The 17,390-nt window shown below is 63.9% G+C and overlaps 2 protein-coding genes across 2 annotated transcripts; both read left to right on the forward strand.

Moving 5' to 3' along the window:
- Window positions 1-2,819: 2,819 nt before the first annotated feature.
- RAB5B (RAB5B, member RAS oncogene family) lies at window positions 2,820-11,345 on the forward strand. The gene is made up of 6 exons (XM_053969321.1): window positions 2,820-3,000; window positions 4,102-4,253; window positions 5,864-5,986; window positions 6,559-6,652; window positions 7,496-9,578; window positions 9,656-11,345. Exons 1-5 carry the CDS (start codon window positions 2,838-2,840, stop codon window positions 7,609-7,611), a joined length of 648 nt encoding a protein of 215 aa, XP_053825296.1. The 5' UTR covers window positions 2,820-2,837; the 3' UTR covers window positions 7,612-9,578; window positions 9,656-11,345.
- An 82-nt stretch (window positions 11,346-11,427) lies between these two features.
- On the forward strand, window positions 11,428-15,885 carry SUOX (sulfite oxidase). Its single transcript, XM_053969320.1, is given in 7 exon segments — window positions 11,428-11,838; window positions 12,408-12,517; window positions 12,615-12,828; window positions 13,538-13,561; window positions 13,563-14,714; window positions 15,591-15,794; window positions 15,796-15,885. Coding segments are annotated over 6 exon segments (1,677 nt in total). The 5' UTR covers window positions 11,428-11,838; window positions 12,408-12,485; the 3' UTR covers window positions 15,847-15,885.
- Window positions 15,886-17,390: the final 1,505 nt, after the last annotated feature.

A 17,390-nucleotide genomic window follows, 5' to 3' on the forward strand; every position in this document is an offset into this window, starting at 1 on the left:
GAGGTACCGGGGGGGCACCGGGGGCGGCACCGAGAGCGGCACCGAGAGCGACCGAGCCCCGCGGGGAACCGGGGGGGAGCCGCTCCGGGCCGGGCCCGCGGCGCTGAGGGCGCTGAGGGCAGGGCGGGACCCCCGGGTGGGGATTTGGGGAGGGGGCTCCGGGCCTGAGGGGGCTCCGGGCCTGAGGGGGCTCCGGGCCCGAGGGAGCCGCGGCCGCCTCGTCCCGGGGGGCTCCGAGCCGGGATCTCCCTCGGGGCTCGGCCGGGTTGGGCTTGAGGGGAGCGGCGCTGCCTCGGCGTGAGGGGGATCCCCCATTTTGGGGGGAGTTTTTCAGCCCCCTCCTCTTTATTGGGGTTTTTTTTTCCCCGTTTTGGGGTTTTTATTTTCTGTCTCTATCGTATTATTGGGGTTTTTGTCCTGTTTGGGGTTTTTATTTTCTGTCTCTTGCCCATTATCGGATTTTTTTCCTGTCTGGGGAGGGTTTCCCCACCCCCCTCCTCGTTATTGGGATTTTTCTCCCATTTTGGGGTTTTTTTTTCCCCAATCCCCCCCATTATTGGGGTTTATCTCCTGTTTTGGATTTCTTTTTCCACTGTCTCCCCATTATTGAGGTTTTTTTTCCTGTTTTGGGGATTTTGTTTTGTGTGCCTTCCCCATTATTGGTATTTTTTTCCCTGTTTTGGTTTTTTTTTTCCCTGCCCTCTCCCCATTATTGGGGTTTATCCCTATTTTGGGAACATTTTCCTCACAGTTTTGGGGTTTTTTCCTCCTCCCTTTCCCATTCTGGGGGTGTTTTTCCCTCTCATTATGAAGGGTTCTGGTCCCTGCCCAGAGCTGGGGATCCCCCAGGATTTGGGATTCCCTGGGACTTGGGATTCCCTGGGACTTGGAGTTGCTCAGAATTTGGGATCCCGTGGAATTTGGGATCCCGTGGAATTTGGGATTCTCTGGAATTTGGGATCCCGTGGAATTTGGGATCCTGTGGAATTTGGGATCCCGTGGAATTTGGGATTCTCTGGAATTTGGGATCCCCCAGATCTCTCCCAGGATTTGGGATCCTCTGGAATTTGGGGTTGCTCAGGATTTGGGATCCCCCAGATCCGATCCTTGCCCAGAACTGGGGCTCCCCCAGAGTTTGGGATCCCCTGGGTGGCTGGCCTGTCCCATCCCAGGGCTGATCCCAAATGGGCTGATCCCATCCGACTTGAGTGATCCCATCCCAGGGGTGATCCCAAATGGGCTGATCCCAATGGAGTGATCCCATCCCAGGGGTGATCCCAAATGGGCTGATCCCAGTGGGGTGATTCCGGTGGGATGTTCCCATTCCAGTGAGGCTGATCCCGCTGTGCTGATCCCATCCCAGTGTTGTGATCCCTTCCCAGCTGGGGTATCCCATGTGCTGGTCCCATCCCATGTGCTGATCCCAGTGGGGTGACCCCATCCCATCCCAGAGGGGTGATCCATCCTGGTGATCCCATCCCAGTGTGCTGACCCCATCCCAGGAGGTCGATCCCGATGTTTTGACCCCATCCCAGCGTTCTGATCCCATCCCAGAGGGGTGATCCATCCCGGTGATCCCATCCCAGTGTGCTGACCCCATCGCAGAGGGTCGATCCCGATGTTCTGACCCCATTCCAGTGTTCTGATCCCATCCCAGAGGGGTGATCCATCCCGGTGATCCCATCCCAGTGTGCTGACCCCATCCCAGAGGGTCGATCCCGATGTTCTGACCCCATCCCACCCCGTGCCCTCTCTCCCCAGGATCGCGGTGCCACCGTGCCCAGCTGGTCCCAGTGTGCTGATCCCATCCCAGTTGGGTTCTCCCAGTGTTCTGACCCCATCCCAGTGATCCCATCCCAGTGTTCTGACCCCGTCCCAGTTGGGTTATCCCAATGGGGTGATCCCGTCCCGGTGGGGTGACCAAAACCCAGTGGGGTGATCCATCCCGGTGATCCCATCCCAGTGTTCTGACCCCATCCCAGTGGGGTTATCCCACATGCTGACCCCGTCCCATCCCATCCCGGTGCTGTGACCCCGTGCCACCCTCTGTGTCCCCAAGACCGTGGTGCCGTCGCGCCCAGCCTGTCCCAGTGGGGTGACCCCATCCCAGTTGGGTTCTCCCAGTGGAGTGGCCCCATCCCAGTGGGGTGATCCATCCCAGTGACCCCATCCCAGTGTTCTGACCCCATCCCAGTGGGGTTATCCCAGTGGGGTGATCCCATTCCAGTGACCCCATCCCAGTGGGTTTCTCCCACATGCTGGCCCCATCCCAGTGTGCTGATCCCATCCCAGTGTTCTGACCCCATTCCAGTGACCCCATCCCAGTGGAGTGACCCCATCCCAGAGTTGTGATCCCATCCCAGTGATCCCGTCCCAGAGTTCTGACCCCATCCCAGTGACCCCATCCCAGTGTTCTGACCCCATCCCAGTGGGGTTATCCCAGTGTTCTGACCCCATCTCAGAGTTCTGACCCATCCCAGTGTTCTGACCCCATCCCAGAGTTGTGATCCCATCCCAGTGATCCCATCCCAGTGTTTCTGACCCCATCCCAGTGGGGTGACCCCATCCCAGAGTTGTGATCCCATCCCAGTGATCCCATCCCAGTGTTCTGACCCCATCCCAGTGGGGTGACCCCATCCCAGAGTTGTGATCCCGTCCCAGAGTTCTGACCCCATCCCAGTGACCCCATCCCAGTGTTCTGACCCCATCCCAGTGGGGTTATCCCAGTGGGGTGACCCCATTCCAGTGACCCCATCCCAGTGGGGTGCTCCCCCGTGCTGACCCCGTGCCCCCCGTGTGTCCCCAGGATCGCGGGTGCCGTCGCGCCCAGCCCGGCCATGGCCGCCCGCGGGGGCCCAGCGGCCCAACGGGCACTCGCAGCCAGTAAGATCTGCCAGTTCAAACTGGTGCTGCTGGGAGAGTCGGCCGTGGGCAAGTCCAGCCTGGTGCTGCGCTTCGTCAAGGGCCAGTTCCACGAGTACCAGGAGAGCACCATCGGCGGTGAGCCGGGATCCCACGGGGATCTGGGGATCCCAAATGGGTCTGGGCCTGTCCTAAAGGGGTCTGGGGCTGGCCAGGGTGGGATTTGGGGTGGTCCCAGGGTGGGATTTGGGGTGCAGGGCTTTGTCAAGAGTCAAAGCACCACTGGCGATGAGCTGGGATCTGGGGATCCCATGGGGATCTGGGGCTGTCCTGGGTGGGATTTGGGGTGATCCCAAAGTGGGATTTGGGGTGCAGGGCTTTGTCAAGGGCCAGTTCCACAAGTAGCAGGAGAGCACCATCAGCAGTGAGCTGGGATCTGGGATCCCAAAGGGATTTGGGGCTGTCCTGGGTGGGATTTGGGGTGATCCAAAGTGGGATTTGGGGTTCAGGGCTTTATCAAGGGCCAGTTCCACAAGTAACAAGAAAGCACCAGTGGTGGTGAGCCAGGATCCCACAGGGATCCCAAATGTGTCTGGGGATCCCAAATGGGTCTGGGGCTGGCCAGGGTGGGATTTGGGGTGATCCCAGGGTGGGATTTGGGGTGCAGGGCTTTGTCAAGGGTCAGAGCACCATCGGCGGTGAGCTGGGATCCCACGGGGATCTGGGGATCCCACAGGGATTTGGGGTGCAGGGAGGGCTCTTTGGAAAGGTTTGGGACACCCTGAGGTGTCCCTGGGTGGGCTGGTGACACTGAGGTGACACTGAGGTGACACTGAGGTGACACCGGTGACACTGAGGGGACACTGAGGTGACACTGTGCCCTGTCCCCAGCGGCGTTCCTGACGCAGTCCGTGTGCCTGGCCGGGTTTGGGGTGCAGTGAGGGGTCCCTGGCCGGGTTGGTGACACTGAGGGGACACTGAGGGGACACTGAGGTGACACTGAGGGGACACTGAGGTGACACTGAGGTGACACTGAGGGGACACTGAGGTGACACTGAGGGGACACTGAGGTGACACCATTGACACTGAGGGGACACTGAGGTGACACTGAGGTGACACTGAGGGGACACTGAGGTGACACTGAGGGGACACTGAGGTGACACCATTGACACTGAGGGGACACTGAGGTGACACTGAGGTGACACCGGTGACACTGAGGTGACACTGCCCTGTCCCCAGCGGCGTTCCTGACGCAGTCCGTGTGCCTGGACGACACCACGGTGAAGTTTGAGATCTGGGACACGGCGGGGCAGGAGCGCTACCACAGCCTGGCCCCCATGTACTACCGGGGGGCCCAGGCTGCCATCGTGGTCTACGACATCACCAACCAGGTCTGGGGGGGTTTGGGGGGCATTTGGGGGTCTCAGGGGGGTCCTGAAGGGATTTTGAGGGCTCTGGGGTGGTTTGGGGGGGATTTCAGGGTGTTTTGGTGGGGTCTCAGGGGGGTACTACCGGGGGGCCCAGGCTGCCATCGTGGTCTACGACATCACCAACCAGGTCTGGGGGGGTTTGGGGGGCCCTGAAGGGATTTAGGGGGGATTTGAGGGAGTTTTGGGGGCTCTGGGGGGGTTTGGGATGATTTGAGGGGGTTTTGGGGGCTTTGGTGGGGGGGGTTGGGGAGGACTTGAGGGGGTTTTGGGGGCCCTGAAGGGATTTGGGGGGGATTTGAGGGGGTTTTGGGGGCCCTGGGGGGTTTGGGATGATTTGAGGGGGTTTTGGGGGTGATTTGGGGTATCTGGGGAGGATTTGAGGGGGTTTTGGGGGGGGGGGTCTCAGGGGGGTACTACCGGGGGGCCCAGGCTGCCATCGTGGTCTACGACATCACCAACCAGGTCTGGGGGGGTTTGGGGGGCCCTGAAGGGATTTGGGGGGGATTTGAGGGGGTTTTGGGGGCTCTGGGGGGGTTTGGGATGATTTGAGGGGGTTTTGGGGGCTTTAGTGGGGGGGGTTGGGGAGGACTTGAGGGGGTTTTGGGGGCTCTGGGTGGGTTTGGGATGATTTGAGGGAGTTTTGGGGGGTCTCTACCAAGGGGGCCCAGGCTGCCATCGTGGTCTATGATGATGGTGATCTCAGGGGATTTGATTTGAGGAGGGGTCTCAGGGCTCTCTGGGTATTTGGGGAGGGGTCTCAGGGCTCTCAGGGTATTTGGGGAGGGGTCTCAGGCTCCATCCCCCCCCCAGGAGATGTTTGCCCGTGCCCGGGGCTGGGTGATCTCAGGGGATTTGAGGGGGGCGTCTCAGGGGATTTGATTTGAGGAGGGGTCTCAGGGGATTTGGGGAGGGGTCTGAGACTGTTTGGGGAGGGGTCTCAGGGCTCTCAGACTATTTGGGGAGGGGTCTCATGGTGCCAACCCCCCCCAGGAGACGTTTACCCACGCACGGGGCTGTGTGGAGCAGCTGCAGGCGGGGCTGGGGGGTCTCAGAGGATTTGAGGAGGGGTCTCAGGGGATTTGGGGAGGGGTCTGAGACTGTTTGGGGAGGGGTCTCAGGGGATTTGGGGAGGGGTCTCAGGGTATTTGGGGAGGGGTCTCAGGCTCCATCCCCCCAGGAGACGTTTACCCACGCGCAGGGCTGTGTGAAGGAGCTGCAGGCAGGTCTGGGGGTCTCAGAGGATTTGAGGAGGGGTCTGAGACTGTTTGGGGAGGGGTCTCAGGGGATTTGGGGAGGGGTCTCCGGGGATTTGGGGAGGGGTCTCAGGGGATTTGGGGAGGGGTCTCAGGCTCCATCCCCCCAGGAGACGTTTACCTGCGCACGGGGCTGTGTGAAGGAGCTGCAGGCAGGTCTGGGGGTCTCAGGGGATTTGAGGAGGGGTCTCAGGGGATTTGAGGAGGGGTCTCAGGGGATTTGGGGAGGGGTCTCAGGGTATTTGGGGAGGGGTCTCAGGGGATTTGGGGAGGAGTCTCAGGGGATTTGGGGAGGGGTCTCAGGCTCCATGCCCCCAGGAGACGTTTGCCCGTGCCCGGGGCTGGGTGAAGGAGCTGCAGCGCCAGGCCAGCCCCAGCATCGTCATCGCCCTGGCCGGCAACAAGGCTGACCTGGCCAGCAAGAGGATGGTGGAGTACGAGGTGGGCTTTGGGGGCTTTTGGGGGATTTTTTTGGGGGGATTTTGGGATTTTTTTGTGGGGGGGTGCTTGGGGGGATTTTGGGATTTTCGGGGGGTGTTTGGGGAGGTTTTGGGATTTTTTTTTTTGAGGATTTTGGGGGGGTTTGGGGAGGTTTGGGGTTTTTTGGGGGGGGATTTTGGGAATTTTTTTGGGGACTTTGGGGGGTTTGGGGATTTTTTTGTGGGATTTGGGGATTTTTGGGGGGGGATTTTTGGGGGGTTTTGGGATTTTTTGGGGATGTTTGGGGTGATTTGAGGATTTTTTTGGGGAATTTTTGAGGGATTTGGGATTTTTGGGGTTGTTTTGGGGGATTTGGGGGGATTTTGGGCCTTTTTGGAGGATTTTGGGATTTTTTGGGAACTTTTGAGGTTTTTTTATTTTGTTGTTTTTTTTTTTTTTTTTTTTTGGGAACGTGTGGAGCTTTTTCTGGGAATTTCTGGGCTTGTTTTCAGGAATTTCTGGGGTTGGTTTTGGGCCATTTCCGTGGATTTTTTGGGGGGATTTGGGGGATTTTTGCTGCGGTTCCCCTGCAGGAGGCCCAGGCCTACGCTGACGACAACAGCCTGCTGTTCATGGAGACCTCGGCCAAGACAGCCATGAACGTCAACGACCTCTTCCTGGCCATCGGTGAGCTGGGGGCCTGGGGGGCTTTGGGGGGATTTCAGGGGGTCCTGAGGGGCTTTGGGGGGGGTCTGGGGGTGTCTCAGGGGGGTCTGGGGGGTCTTGAGGGCTTTGAGGGGGTCTCAGGGGGTCCTGAGGGGTTTGGGGGAGTCTGGAGGTGTCTCAGGGGCGTTTTGGGGGGATTTCAGGGGGTCCTGAGGGGCTTTGGGGGGTCCTGAGGGGCTTTGGGGGGGTCTCAGGGGGGGGGGCTGAGGGGTTTTGGGGGGATTTCAGGGGGGTCCAGAGGGGTTTTGGGGTGTCTCAGGGGGGTCTGGGGGGAGTCTGAGGGGGTCTCTGAGGGGTTTTGGGGGGTCCTGAGGGGCTTTGGGGGGTCTGGGAGGGGTTTGGGGGGGTCTGGGGGTGTCTCAGGGGGGTTTTGGGGGAGTCTGAGGGGGTCCCTGAGGGGTTTGGGGGGATTTCAGGGGGTCCTGAGGGGTTTCGGGGGTCTGGGGATGTCTCAGGGGTTTTGGGAGAGTCTCAGGGTGGTCTCAGAGGGGTTTTCAGGGGTCTCAGGGGGGTTTTGGGGGGGTCTCTGAGGGGTTTGAGAGGGCTTTGATGATCCCAAACCACCCCAGACCATCCCACATGACCCCAAATGATCCCAGACCACCCCAAACAATCCCAAACGATCCCAAACCACCCCAGATGACCCCAAATGATCCCAAAATGATCCCAAACGATCCCAAACCACCCCCGATGATCCCAAGTCACCCCAGATGACCCCAAATGATCCAGAATGATCCCAAACGATCCCAAACCACCCCCGATGATCCCAAGCCCCCCCGGCTGAGCCCGACTCCCCCGTTCCAGCCAAGAAGCTGCCAAAGACGGAGCCGCAGAGCTCGAGCGGGGCCGGGGGCCGGGGCCGGGGCGTGGACCTGAGCGAGCAGAGCCCGCAGGGCCGCGGGCAGTGCTGCAGCAACTGAGGGATCTGCTGGGATCCACTGGGATCTGCTGGGATCCACTGGGATCTGCTGGGATCCACTGGGATCAGAGCACAGCCAGGATCCACCGGGACTGAACCCAGACCCAGCCCGCAGAGCCACGGGCAGTGCTGCAGCAACTGAGGGATCCACGGGATCCACTGGGATCTGCTGGGATCCACTGGGATCCACTGGGTTCAGAGCACAGCCAGGATCCACCGGGACTGAACCCAGACCCAGCCCACAGAGCCACAGGTAGTGCTGCAGCAACTGAGGGATCTGCTGGGATCCACTGGGATCCACTGGGTTCAGAGCACAGACAGGATCCACTGGGACTGAACCCAGACCCAGCCCACAGAGCCACGGGCAGTGCTGCAGCAACTGAGGGATCTACTGGGATCTGCTGGGATCTACTGGGCTCCAGCCCAACTCCAGCCAGGACCCACCGGGACTGAACCCTGATCCAACCCGCAGTGGGCTGGGGCCGCGGCAACTGAGGAACCCCATGGGATCCACTGGGATCATAGCCAGGATCCAGCCCAAATCCAGCCAGGGTCTAGCCCAGATCCAGCCCAGATCCAGCTGGGATCACAGCCAAGCTCAAGCCCAGATCCAGCCTGGATCAAGGCAGGATCCAGCCCAAATCCAGCCCGGATCCAGTCGGGATCACAGCCGGGATCCACCGGGATTGAACCCAGATCCAGCCCGCAGGGTCGTGGCCAGCGCTGGAGCAGCTGAGGGATCCAGCAGGACCCAGCCAGATTCCAGTGAGGATCCCAGCCCAGATTCCAGCCCCATTCCCAGCCAGGATCCCACCAGATCCCACCAGATCCCGGCTCCATCCCCGCCCTGGGACTCTGCCCGAGCTCTCTCCCAGCACCTTTTGAAGCTTCCAAGGCTCCGCCTCGGCTCCAGATCCCTCCTGGACCCACCAGATCCCTCCTGGATCCTCCAAATCATTCGTGGCTCCACCAGGCCTCGCTTGGATCTACCAGATCCCACCTGGATCTTCCAGATTTCACACGGATTCTTCAGCCCCCTCCTGGATCCCCCAGATCTCACACAGATCCTCCACACTCTGCTGGGATCCCCTGGATCCCTCCTGCCTCCACCAGATCCCTCCTGGATCCCCCAGATCTCGCACAGATCCTCCAGGCTCCTCCTGGCTCCACCAGATCCCTTTTGGATTCGCCAGATCTCGCACGGATCCCCTCCGGCCCCAGCAGACCCCGCAGACGCCCGCTGGATCCGCCGGATCCCGGCGCCAGATCCCCGATCCCTCTCCGGCGGCAGCGGGGCCCGGCCGGGACTGGACTCGCGGGGAGCCCCGGACTGCCCGGCCGGCCCCGCGGGGCCTCGGACGCTCGGATCCCCCCTGGATCCCCCCTGGATCCCCCCGGATCCCCCCAGATCCCCCCGGATCCCCCCTGGCTCCACCAGGCCCCGCCTGGATCTACCAGATCCCACCTGGACCTTCCAGACTTCACACGGATTCTTCAGCCCCGTCCTGGATCCCCTCGGATCCCTCCTGGATCCCCCCAGATCCCTCCTGGATCCCGGGATCTGGGGGTCCCGCAGCCCCCGGGCCCGGCGGGGTTTGGGGCGTTCCCCGCGGGACAGGAGCTGCGGTGGCACCGTGGCCTCGCCTGGGGACACTGAGGGGACACCTGGGGACACCTGGGGACACTGAGGGGACACCTGAGGGGACACCTGGGGACACTGAGGGGACACCTGGGGACACCTGGGGACACCTGGGGACACTGAGGGGACACCTGGGGTCACCTGGGGACACTGAGGGGACACCTGGGGTCACCTGAGGGGACCCTGCCGTGGGAGCTGGGCTGGCCCTGCGGGTGATGTCACCTGAGTGACCTCGGCCAGGGTCACCTCACAGGGACGTCCCCGTGGTCATCCTGGCCGTGGTCACTTGGTCACTCCACAGGGATCTCCTCGGGGTCATCCTTGCTGTGGTCACTCCATGGGGGTGTCCCCTCATGTCCTGGCCGTGGTCACCCCACAGGGACGTCCTTGTGGTCATCTTGGCCAGGGTCACCCCCAGGTGACATCCCCTGGTGGTCCCAATGGTGGCCACGATGTGCCCCTGCTGGTTCTGGCCCCCAGTGACGTCCCCAGGTGACCCCAGCCATGGTGGCCCTCCAGGTGACGTCCCCCAGGTGGTCCCAATGTTGGCCACGATGTCCCCAGGTGGTCCCAATGTTGGCCACGATGTCCCCAGGTGGTCCCAATGGTGGCCACGATGTCCCCAGGTGGTCCCAATGGTGGCCACGATGTCCCCAGGTGGTCCCAATGTTGGCCACGATGTCCCCAGGTGGTCCCAATGGTGGCCACGATGTCCCCAGGTGGTCCCAATGTTGGCCACGATGTCCCCAGATGGTCCCAGTGGTGGCCACGATGTCCCCAGGGTGGTCCCAGCCATGGCCACCCCTCAGGTGCCACCCCCAGTGTCCCCAGTTTGTCCCTGTCCCACTTTGCACTTTATGGTCAGACGTCCCCTGGGTGCTGTCCCCGTGTCCCCGGGGGTGGCAGCGAGGTGACAGCAGTGCCACCCCCCTGCCCTTCGTCCTTGTCCCTTCTGGGCCCTCGGTGTCCCCACCCTGTCCAGGGGACGCCCGGGGTGGGGACACCCCAAAATTTGGGACACCCTGACGTAGTGGCACCTCAAAATTTGGGACACCCCAAAACGGTGACACCCTGAATTTGGGACACCCCGAGGTGGTGGCACTTCAAAATTTGGGACACCCCGACTTGGGGACACTCCAAAATTTGGGACACCCCGAGGTGGTGACACCCCAAAATTTGGGACACCCCGACTTGGGGACATCAGAATTGTCCCCCCCAGGCGTGGGGGGTGGCGCCTGTGGGGTGGAGGGACCCGGTCCCGTATGAAGCCCCTGGGGACACCTCGGGGACACCTCGGGGACATTCCCGGTGCTCCGGAGCCTCTGGAATTGGTGACATCGATGTCCCCAGGGTGGTGACAGAGCCCGCAGGGTCCTTGCCCCGTCCCCACCCTCGGGGACACCTCGAGGACACCTTGGGGACATTCCCAGGGACACTCCCAGGGACACTCCCAGGGCCACCTCGGGGACACTGGGGACACCTCGGGGACACTCCCAGGGACACTCCCGGGGACACCCTGGGGACACCTCAGGGCCTTTCCAGGGGACACTTCCAGGGAGACTCCTGGGGACACCTTGGGGACATCTCGGAGCCTTTCCCAGGGACATCTCGGGGACACTCCCGGGGCCACCTTGGGGACACTCTGGGGACACTCTGGGGACACTCCCGGGGCCTCTGGAATTGGTGACATCGATGTCCCCAAAGCGGTGACAGAGCCCGCAGGGTCCTGGCTGTGTCCCCACCCTCGGGGCCACCTCGGGGCCACTCCCGCTGCTCCAGAGCCTCTGGAATTGGGGACATCGATGTCCCCAAAGCGGTGGCCATGTCCCAGCCCTGGACACCGCAGCTCCTGCCACTCTTTTTTTGTTTTTTTTTTCCTTTTTTGTTCCTTTTTCTTTCTTTCTTTTTTTTTTTTTCTTTCTTTTTTCCAATTTTTCGGCTTTTTTTCCCCTCGGATTTGATTTTCCTCCCGTTCCGGTTTTTCCCTGCCTTTGGGAAGCTCCTCCCTCGCGGTGAAATAACAATCGTGGTAACACAGGCTCGGGTCGCTGATTCAGCCGCGTATTTAATGTAAAGTAAAAAAAAAAAAACAAAAACCAACAAGGACAAAAAAAAAACAAGGAAAAAAATCCCAAAAAACCGAAAATTCCCAACTTTCTGTGTGCTCAGGGAGGGGACAGGCGACAACACCGGGGCCACCCGGTGCCAGCAGCCGCTGCCAGATGGCGGCCCTGCCCTGATAACGCTTATCAGAGCTGGCAGGTGCCTGGCGACTCCTGGTTTTTGCCGGTTTTTTTCCTTTTTTTCCCGTTTTTCCCCCAAATTCCCGCCGGGAAATTCGGGAGCGGCGCTGCCCCTTTAAATCCGCGTGGCCGCTTTAAGACCCCCTGGTGCTCCGCGTGGCGTTGCCGCTTGAAGCGGGCCGTGGTGGGGGCCCACCCTGGGCGAGACCACGCCCATTGGCCCCCGTTAAAGTAAACAGAGGGGCGTGGTCAGGTGGGTCGCGCCCTTTCCGGGGCCACGCCCATCGCCCCCCTCTTAAAGCGGCCGCGCCCGCAGGGACATCGCGGGACCGGAACCGTTACGCAGGTGCGCGGCGGGGACAACCGGGAGCGGGACGGGAGCGGGGACAACCGGGAGCGGCACCGGGACGGGAATGGGGCGAGAAAACCGGCAGCGGGGTGGGGCTGAGGGGAGGGAGAAGCGGGACCCCGCTGGGGCTGGGGGGAAAACAGCGGGGACCGGGAGAGGTTTGGGGACAACCGGGAGTGGCCTGGGCCTACGGCGGGGACAACCGGGACCGGGACGGCGCTGGGGACGGGATAACGGGGACTGGGATGGGGTTGGGGAGGGGACAACCGGGACCGGACTGGGCTGGGGAAAACCGGGACCGGGATGGCGCTGGGGGAGGGGACAACCGGGATCGGGCTGGGGACAACCGGGACCGACCGTGCTGGCCTGGGGACAAGCGGCACCGGGCTGCGGGGTCGTGAAGAGGGACCGGGCGGGGACTGCGAGGGGACACAACGAGCACCGCGCCGGGTCTGGCGCGGGACAGAACCGGGACCGGGCTGGGGATGCGGCGGGGCAGAACCGGAGCGCGAACCGGGCGCGGCTGTGTCGCACCGGAGGTCCCTGATTGTCGCTTTCCCCGGCAGCGTCACCGGGGCCGTTTCCCCGTCCCGGCGCTCGCTCCAGCCGCGCTCTCCCGTCCCGCCGCCGCCGCCGCCGCCGCGATGCTGCTGCTCCGGGCCATGGCCGGCCGCAGGTAGGAGCGGCCCCGCCGGGGCTCCCGGTGTCCCCCCAGTGTCCCCCCGGTGTCCCCCCGGTGTCCCGGCGCCGCTGTGACCCCGCTGTCCCCGCAGGCTCCCGCCGCTGATGCAGCTGCCCCGCGACTGCTCCCGGTTGGCCGCCGGTAGCGCGGCCCCGGGGGGACACCGGGGGACACCGGAGGGACACCGGGGAGAGGCCCCGGGGGGACACCGGGGGACACCGGGGGGACGCCGCGGAGCCGCCCCGGTGCTGGCGGCGCTGCTCGGGCTCGGGGCCGTCCTGGCCTACGGAGAGCGGCGGCGGAGGGTGAGCGACACCGCGGGGACACGGCGGGTGGTGGCACCGGGAGGGGGGCGGTGACACCCTCGGGGTCCTTCACCCCACGGGAACACCGGGGTGGGGCCGGATCCCGGCGGGAGGCGGCACCTGAGGGGCGGATCCCGGTGAGAGGTGACACCGGGACAGCGGGAACGGAGGGGGGGGGGGGTGGCACCGGGGGGTGGATCCCGGGGGAAGGGGGTGGCACCGGGACAGGGACAGCCTGGGGACGGGGTGGCACCGGGGGAAGGATCCCGGGAGAAGGGGCGGCACCGGGACAGGGGGATCCCGGGGGTGGCACCGAGGGGTGGATCTCGGGGGCAAGGAGGTGGCACCGGGGAACGGGTGACACCGAGTCAGCGGAATCCCGGGGAGGGGGTGGCACCGGGACAGGGGGATCCGGGGGCGGGGGTGACACCGGGACAGGGGGATCCGGGGGAGGGGGTGACACCGGGACAGGGGGATCCGGGGGCGGGGGTGACACGGACACCGGAGGTGACACCGGGACAGGGTGATCCGGGGGAGGGGGTGACACCGGGACAGGGGGATCCGGGGGCGGGGGTGACACGGACACCGGAGGTGACACCGGGACAGGGGGATCCCGGGACAGGGGGATCCCGAGGAGGACGGGGGGATGACACCGGGATCCCGGGGGCACGGGGGGGGGGGGTCCCGCTGACCCTCGCGGTGCCCGCAGGTCGCCCAGGCCGCCCAGGCCCCGCCCGGCCCCGCGGTACCCCCGTTACACGCGGGCGGAGGTGGCGCAGCACCGCAGCCCGAGCGAGCGCGTGTGGGTCACCTACGGCACCGAGGTGTTCGACGTCACCGATTTCGTGGAGCTGCACCCGGGGGGAGCGGACAAGATCCTGCTGGCGGCCGGCGGGGCCCTGGAGCCCTTCTGGGCTCTCTACGCCGTCCACAGCCAGCCCCACGTGCTGGAGCTGCTCCGCGACTACAAAGTGGGCGAGCTGAGCCCCGAGGAGGCCGCGCCGCCGCCGGCCGACACCGGGGACCCGTTCGCCGGGGACCCCCCGCGCCACCCGGCGCTGCGGGTGAACAGCCTGAAGCCTTTTAACGCCGAGCCGCCGCCGGAGCTGCTGACCCAGAGCTTCCTGACGCCCAACGAGCTCTTCTTCACCCGCAACCACCTCCCGGTGCCCGCCGTGGAGCCGGGCTCCTACCGGCTGCGCGTGCAGGGCCCCGGCGGCCGCGCGCTGTCGCTGTCGCTGGCGGAGCTCCGCCAGCGCTTCCCGAAGCACGAGGTGACGGCCACGCTGCAGTGCGCCGGTAACCGGAGGTCCGAGATGAGCCGCGTCCGGCCGGTCAAGGGGCTGGCGTGGGACATCGGCGCCATCAGCACGGCGCGCTGGGGCGGGGCGCGGCTCCGGGACGTGCTGCTGGCCGCCGGTGTCGGCGACGGCGCCGGCGACGGCGAGTGGCACGTGTGCTTCGAAGGGCTGGACGCGGACGCTTCGGGGACGCCGTACGGAGCGTCCATCCCGCTGCGGCGGGCGCTCAGCGCCGAGGCCGAGGTGCTGCTGGCGTACGAGATGAACGGGCGGGAGCTGCCGCGGGACCACGGCTTCCCGGTGCGCGTGGTGGTGCCCGGCGTGGTCGGGGCGCGGAGCGTGAAGTGGCTGCGGAGCGTGGCGGTGTCGCCCGCGGAGAGCCCGAGCCACTGGCAGCAGAAGGACTACAAGGGCTTCTGCCCGTCCGTGGATTGGGATTCCGTGGATTTCGGGGCCGCGCCCGCCATCCAGGAGCTGCCGGTGCAGTCGGCGATCACCGAGCCCCGGCCCGGCGCCGCCGTGCCCGCCGGGGAGCTGACGGTGAAGGGATACGCGTGGAGCGGAGGAGGAAGGGAGGTGATCCGGGTGAGCGGGGACGGGAATGGGGCGGGAAATGGGGCGGGGGGAATGAATGGGGAATGGGGAAAATGGGGGGGAAATGGGGCGGGAAATGGGGTGGGGGGAAGGAATGGGGAATGGGGAAAATGGGGGGGAAATGGGGAAATGGGGTGGGGAATGGGGCGGGGAATGGGGAAAATGGGGGGGAAATGGGGGGGAAATGGGGCGGGAAATGGGGCGGGGGGGAATGAATGGGGAACGGGGAAAATGGGGCGGGAAATGGGGTGGGGGGGAATGGGGAGGGGAATGTGGGGCAAATGAATGGGGTGGGGGAGTGGGGGAAATGGGGTGGAGAATGGGATGGAGAAAAAGGGTGGGAAGAATGGGGATGGGGAAGTTGGGGGGAATGGGAATGGGGGAAATGGGGTAGGGGAATGTGGGGCAAATGAATGGGGTGGGGGAGTGGGGGAAATGGGATGGGGAAATGAGGTGGGAAAAATGGGGGGTGGGGGGAATGGGGAGGGGAATGGGGTGAGGAAAATGGGGAATGGGGAACAGGGATGGAGGAAATGGGGTGGAGAATGGGGGAAATGGGGTGGGGGAATGGAAAGGGGAACAGGAATGAGGGAAATGGGATGGGGGATGTGGAACGGGGATGGAGGGAATGGGGTGGGGAAAATGGGGCCGGGGGAACGGGTCAGGGATGGGAAAAGGGGGATGGATGGGAATGGGCAAGGGGGATGGAGAAAGGGGTCCAGCCGCTGGCGGCTGGCCGCGGTTCTATGCTAATTAACGCTAATTAACGCTCGTTATCTCTATCACCGCCTGGCAGGCGGACGCGTCCTTGGACTGTGGCCAGGCCCTAATGAATTAACGCTAATTAACGCTGATTGTGCCTGGCAGGTGGACGTGTCCCTGGACGGCGGCCGGACGTGGCGCGTGGCCGAGCTGGGCCCGCGGCCGGAGCGCGGCCGGGGCTGGGCCTGGGCGCTGTGGGAGCTGCGGGCGCCGGCGCCGGCGGGCGCCCGGCTCGACATCGTCTGCAAGGCCGTGGACCGGAGCTACAACGTGCAGCCCGACAGCGTGGCGCCCATCTGGAACCTGCGCGGGCGTCCTGAGCAACGCCTGGCACCGCGTCAGCGTCACTGTCACCCCCTGAGGGACACCGGGGACACCGGGGACAGTGGGGACACCGGGGACACTGGGGACATCGGGGTATTGGGGACATCTGGAACCTCAGCAATGCCTGGCACCGCGTCAGCGTCACCGTCACCCCCTGAGGGACACTGGGGACATCGGGGACACTGGGGACATTGGGGACACTGGGGGACATCTGGAACCTCAGCAACGCCTGGCACCGCGTCAGCGTCAGCGTCACCCCCTGAGGGACACCGGGGACATCGGGGACACTGGGGACACTGGGGACACTGGGGACACTGGGGACACTGGGGACATCTGGAACCTGCGCGGCGTCCTGAGCAACGCCTGGCACCGCGTCAGCGTCACCCCCTGAGGGACACCGGGGACATCGGGGACACTGGGGACATCGGGGTATTGGGGACATCTGGAACCCCAGCAGCGCCTGGCACCGCGTCAGCGTCACTGTCACCCCCTGAGGGACACCGGGGACATCGGGGTACAGGGGGACAGTGGGGGACACTGGGGACAGTGGGGACATTGGGGTATGGGGGACACTGGGGACATCTGGAACCTCAGCAGCGCCTGGCACCGCGGTCAGCGTCAGCGTCACCCCCTGAGGGACACCGGGGGTACAGGGGACATTGGGGACACTGGGGACAGTGGGGACAGCGGGGACAGCAGGGACATCGGGGTATTGGGGACATCTGGAACCCCAGCAGCGCCTGGCACCGCGTCAGCGTCACCCACTGAGGGACGTCGGGGTACGGGGGACACTGGGGACACTGGGGACATTGGGGACAGTGGGGACATTTGGGGACAGTGGGGTATTGGGAGCATCTGGAATCTGTGTGGGGTCCTGAGCAGCACCCGGCACCAGATCAGCGTCACCGTCACCCGCTGAGGGACATCAGGGCTTTGGGGTATTGGGGACATCAGGGACAGCGGGGACAATGGGGACAGCGGGGACAATGGGGACGTCAGGGACGTCGGGGACATTGGGGACATCTGGAACCTGAGCAGCGCCTGGCACCGCGTCCCTGTCACCGTCACCCGAGGGACATCAGCGGGACACGGGACATCAGGAACAATGGGGACATCAGGGACACTGGGGACATCGGGGACATTGGGGTCCCTGGAGATCTGTGGGATCTGTGGATCCTAAAGGGTTCCATGGCCCCAAAAGTCCCACAGACCCCAAAAGTCCCACAGACCCCAAAGAGTCCTGCAGACCCCAAAATGTCCCACAGACCCCAAAATGTCCCACAGACCCCAATGAGTTCCATGGCCCCAAAAGTCCTGCAGACCCCAAAATGTCCTGCAGACCCCAAAGAGTCCCTGCAGACCCCAAAGAGTCCTACAGACCCCAATGGGTCCTGCAGGCCCCCAGCTTCTACTGACCCCCAAAAGATTCCACAGATCCCAAAAGGATTTTATGGACCCCAAAGGGTTCCATGGACCCCAAAAGGATTTTAGGGCCCCTCAAAGGATTTTATGGCCCCCACAAAAGATTTTATGGACTCCAACAGGATTTTATGGACCCCAAAGGGTTCCACAGATCCCAAA

This window comes from Vidua macroura, unplaced genomic scaffold (assembly GCF_024509145.1).
Source record: "Vidua macroura isolate BioBank_ID:100142 unplaced genomic scaffold, ASM2450914v1 whyUn_scaffold_175, whole genome shotgun sequence".
In the NCBI taxonomy this organism is placed as follows: Eukaryota; Metazoa; Chordata; class Aves; order Passeriformes; family Viduidae; genus Vidua; species Vidua macroura.

Coding starts and splice junctions, on each gene's coding strand:
- RAB5B (XM_053969321.1), top strand. CDS start 2,838: ATGGCCGCCCGCGGGGGCCCAGCGGCCCAACGGGCACTCGCAGCCAGT. Junction 4,254..5,863: donor TCTACGACATCACCAACCAG/GTCTGGGGGGGT, acceptor CCATGCCCCCAG/GAGACGTTTGCCCGTGCCCG. Junction 5,987..6,558: donor AGAGGATGGTGGAGTACGAG/GTGGGCTTTGGG, acceptor GTTCCCCTGCAG/GAGGCCCAGGCCTACGCTGA.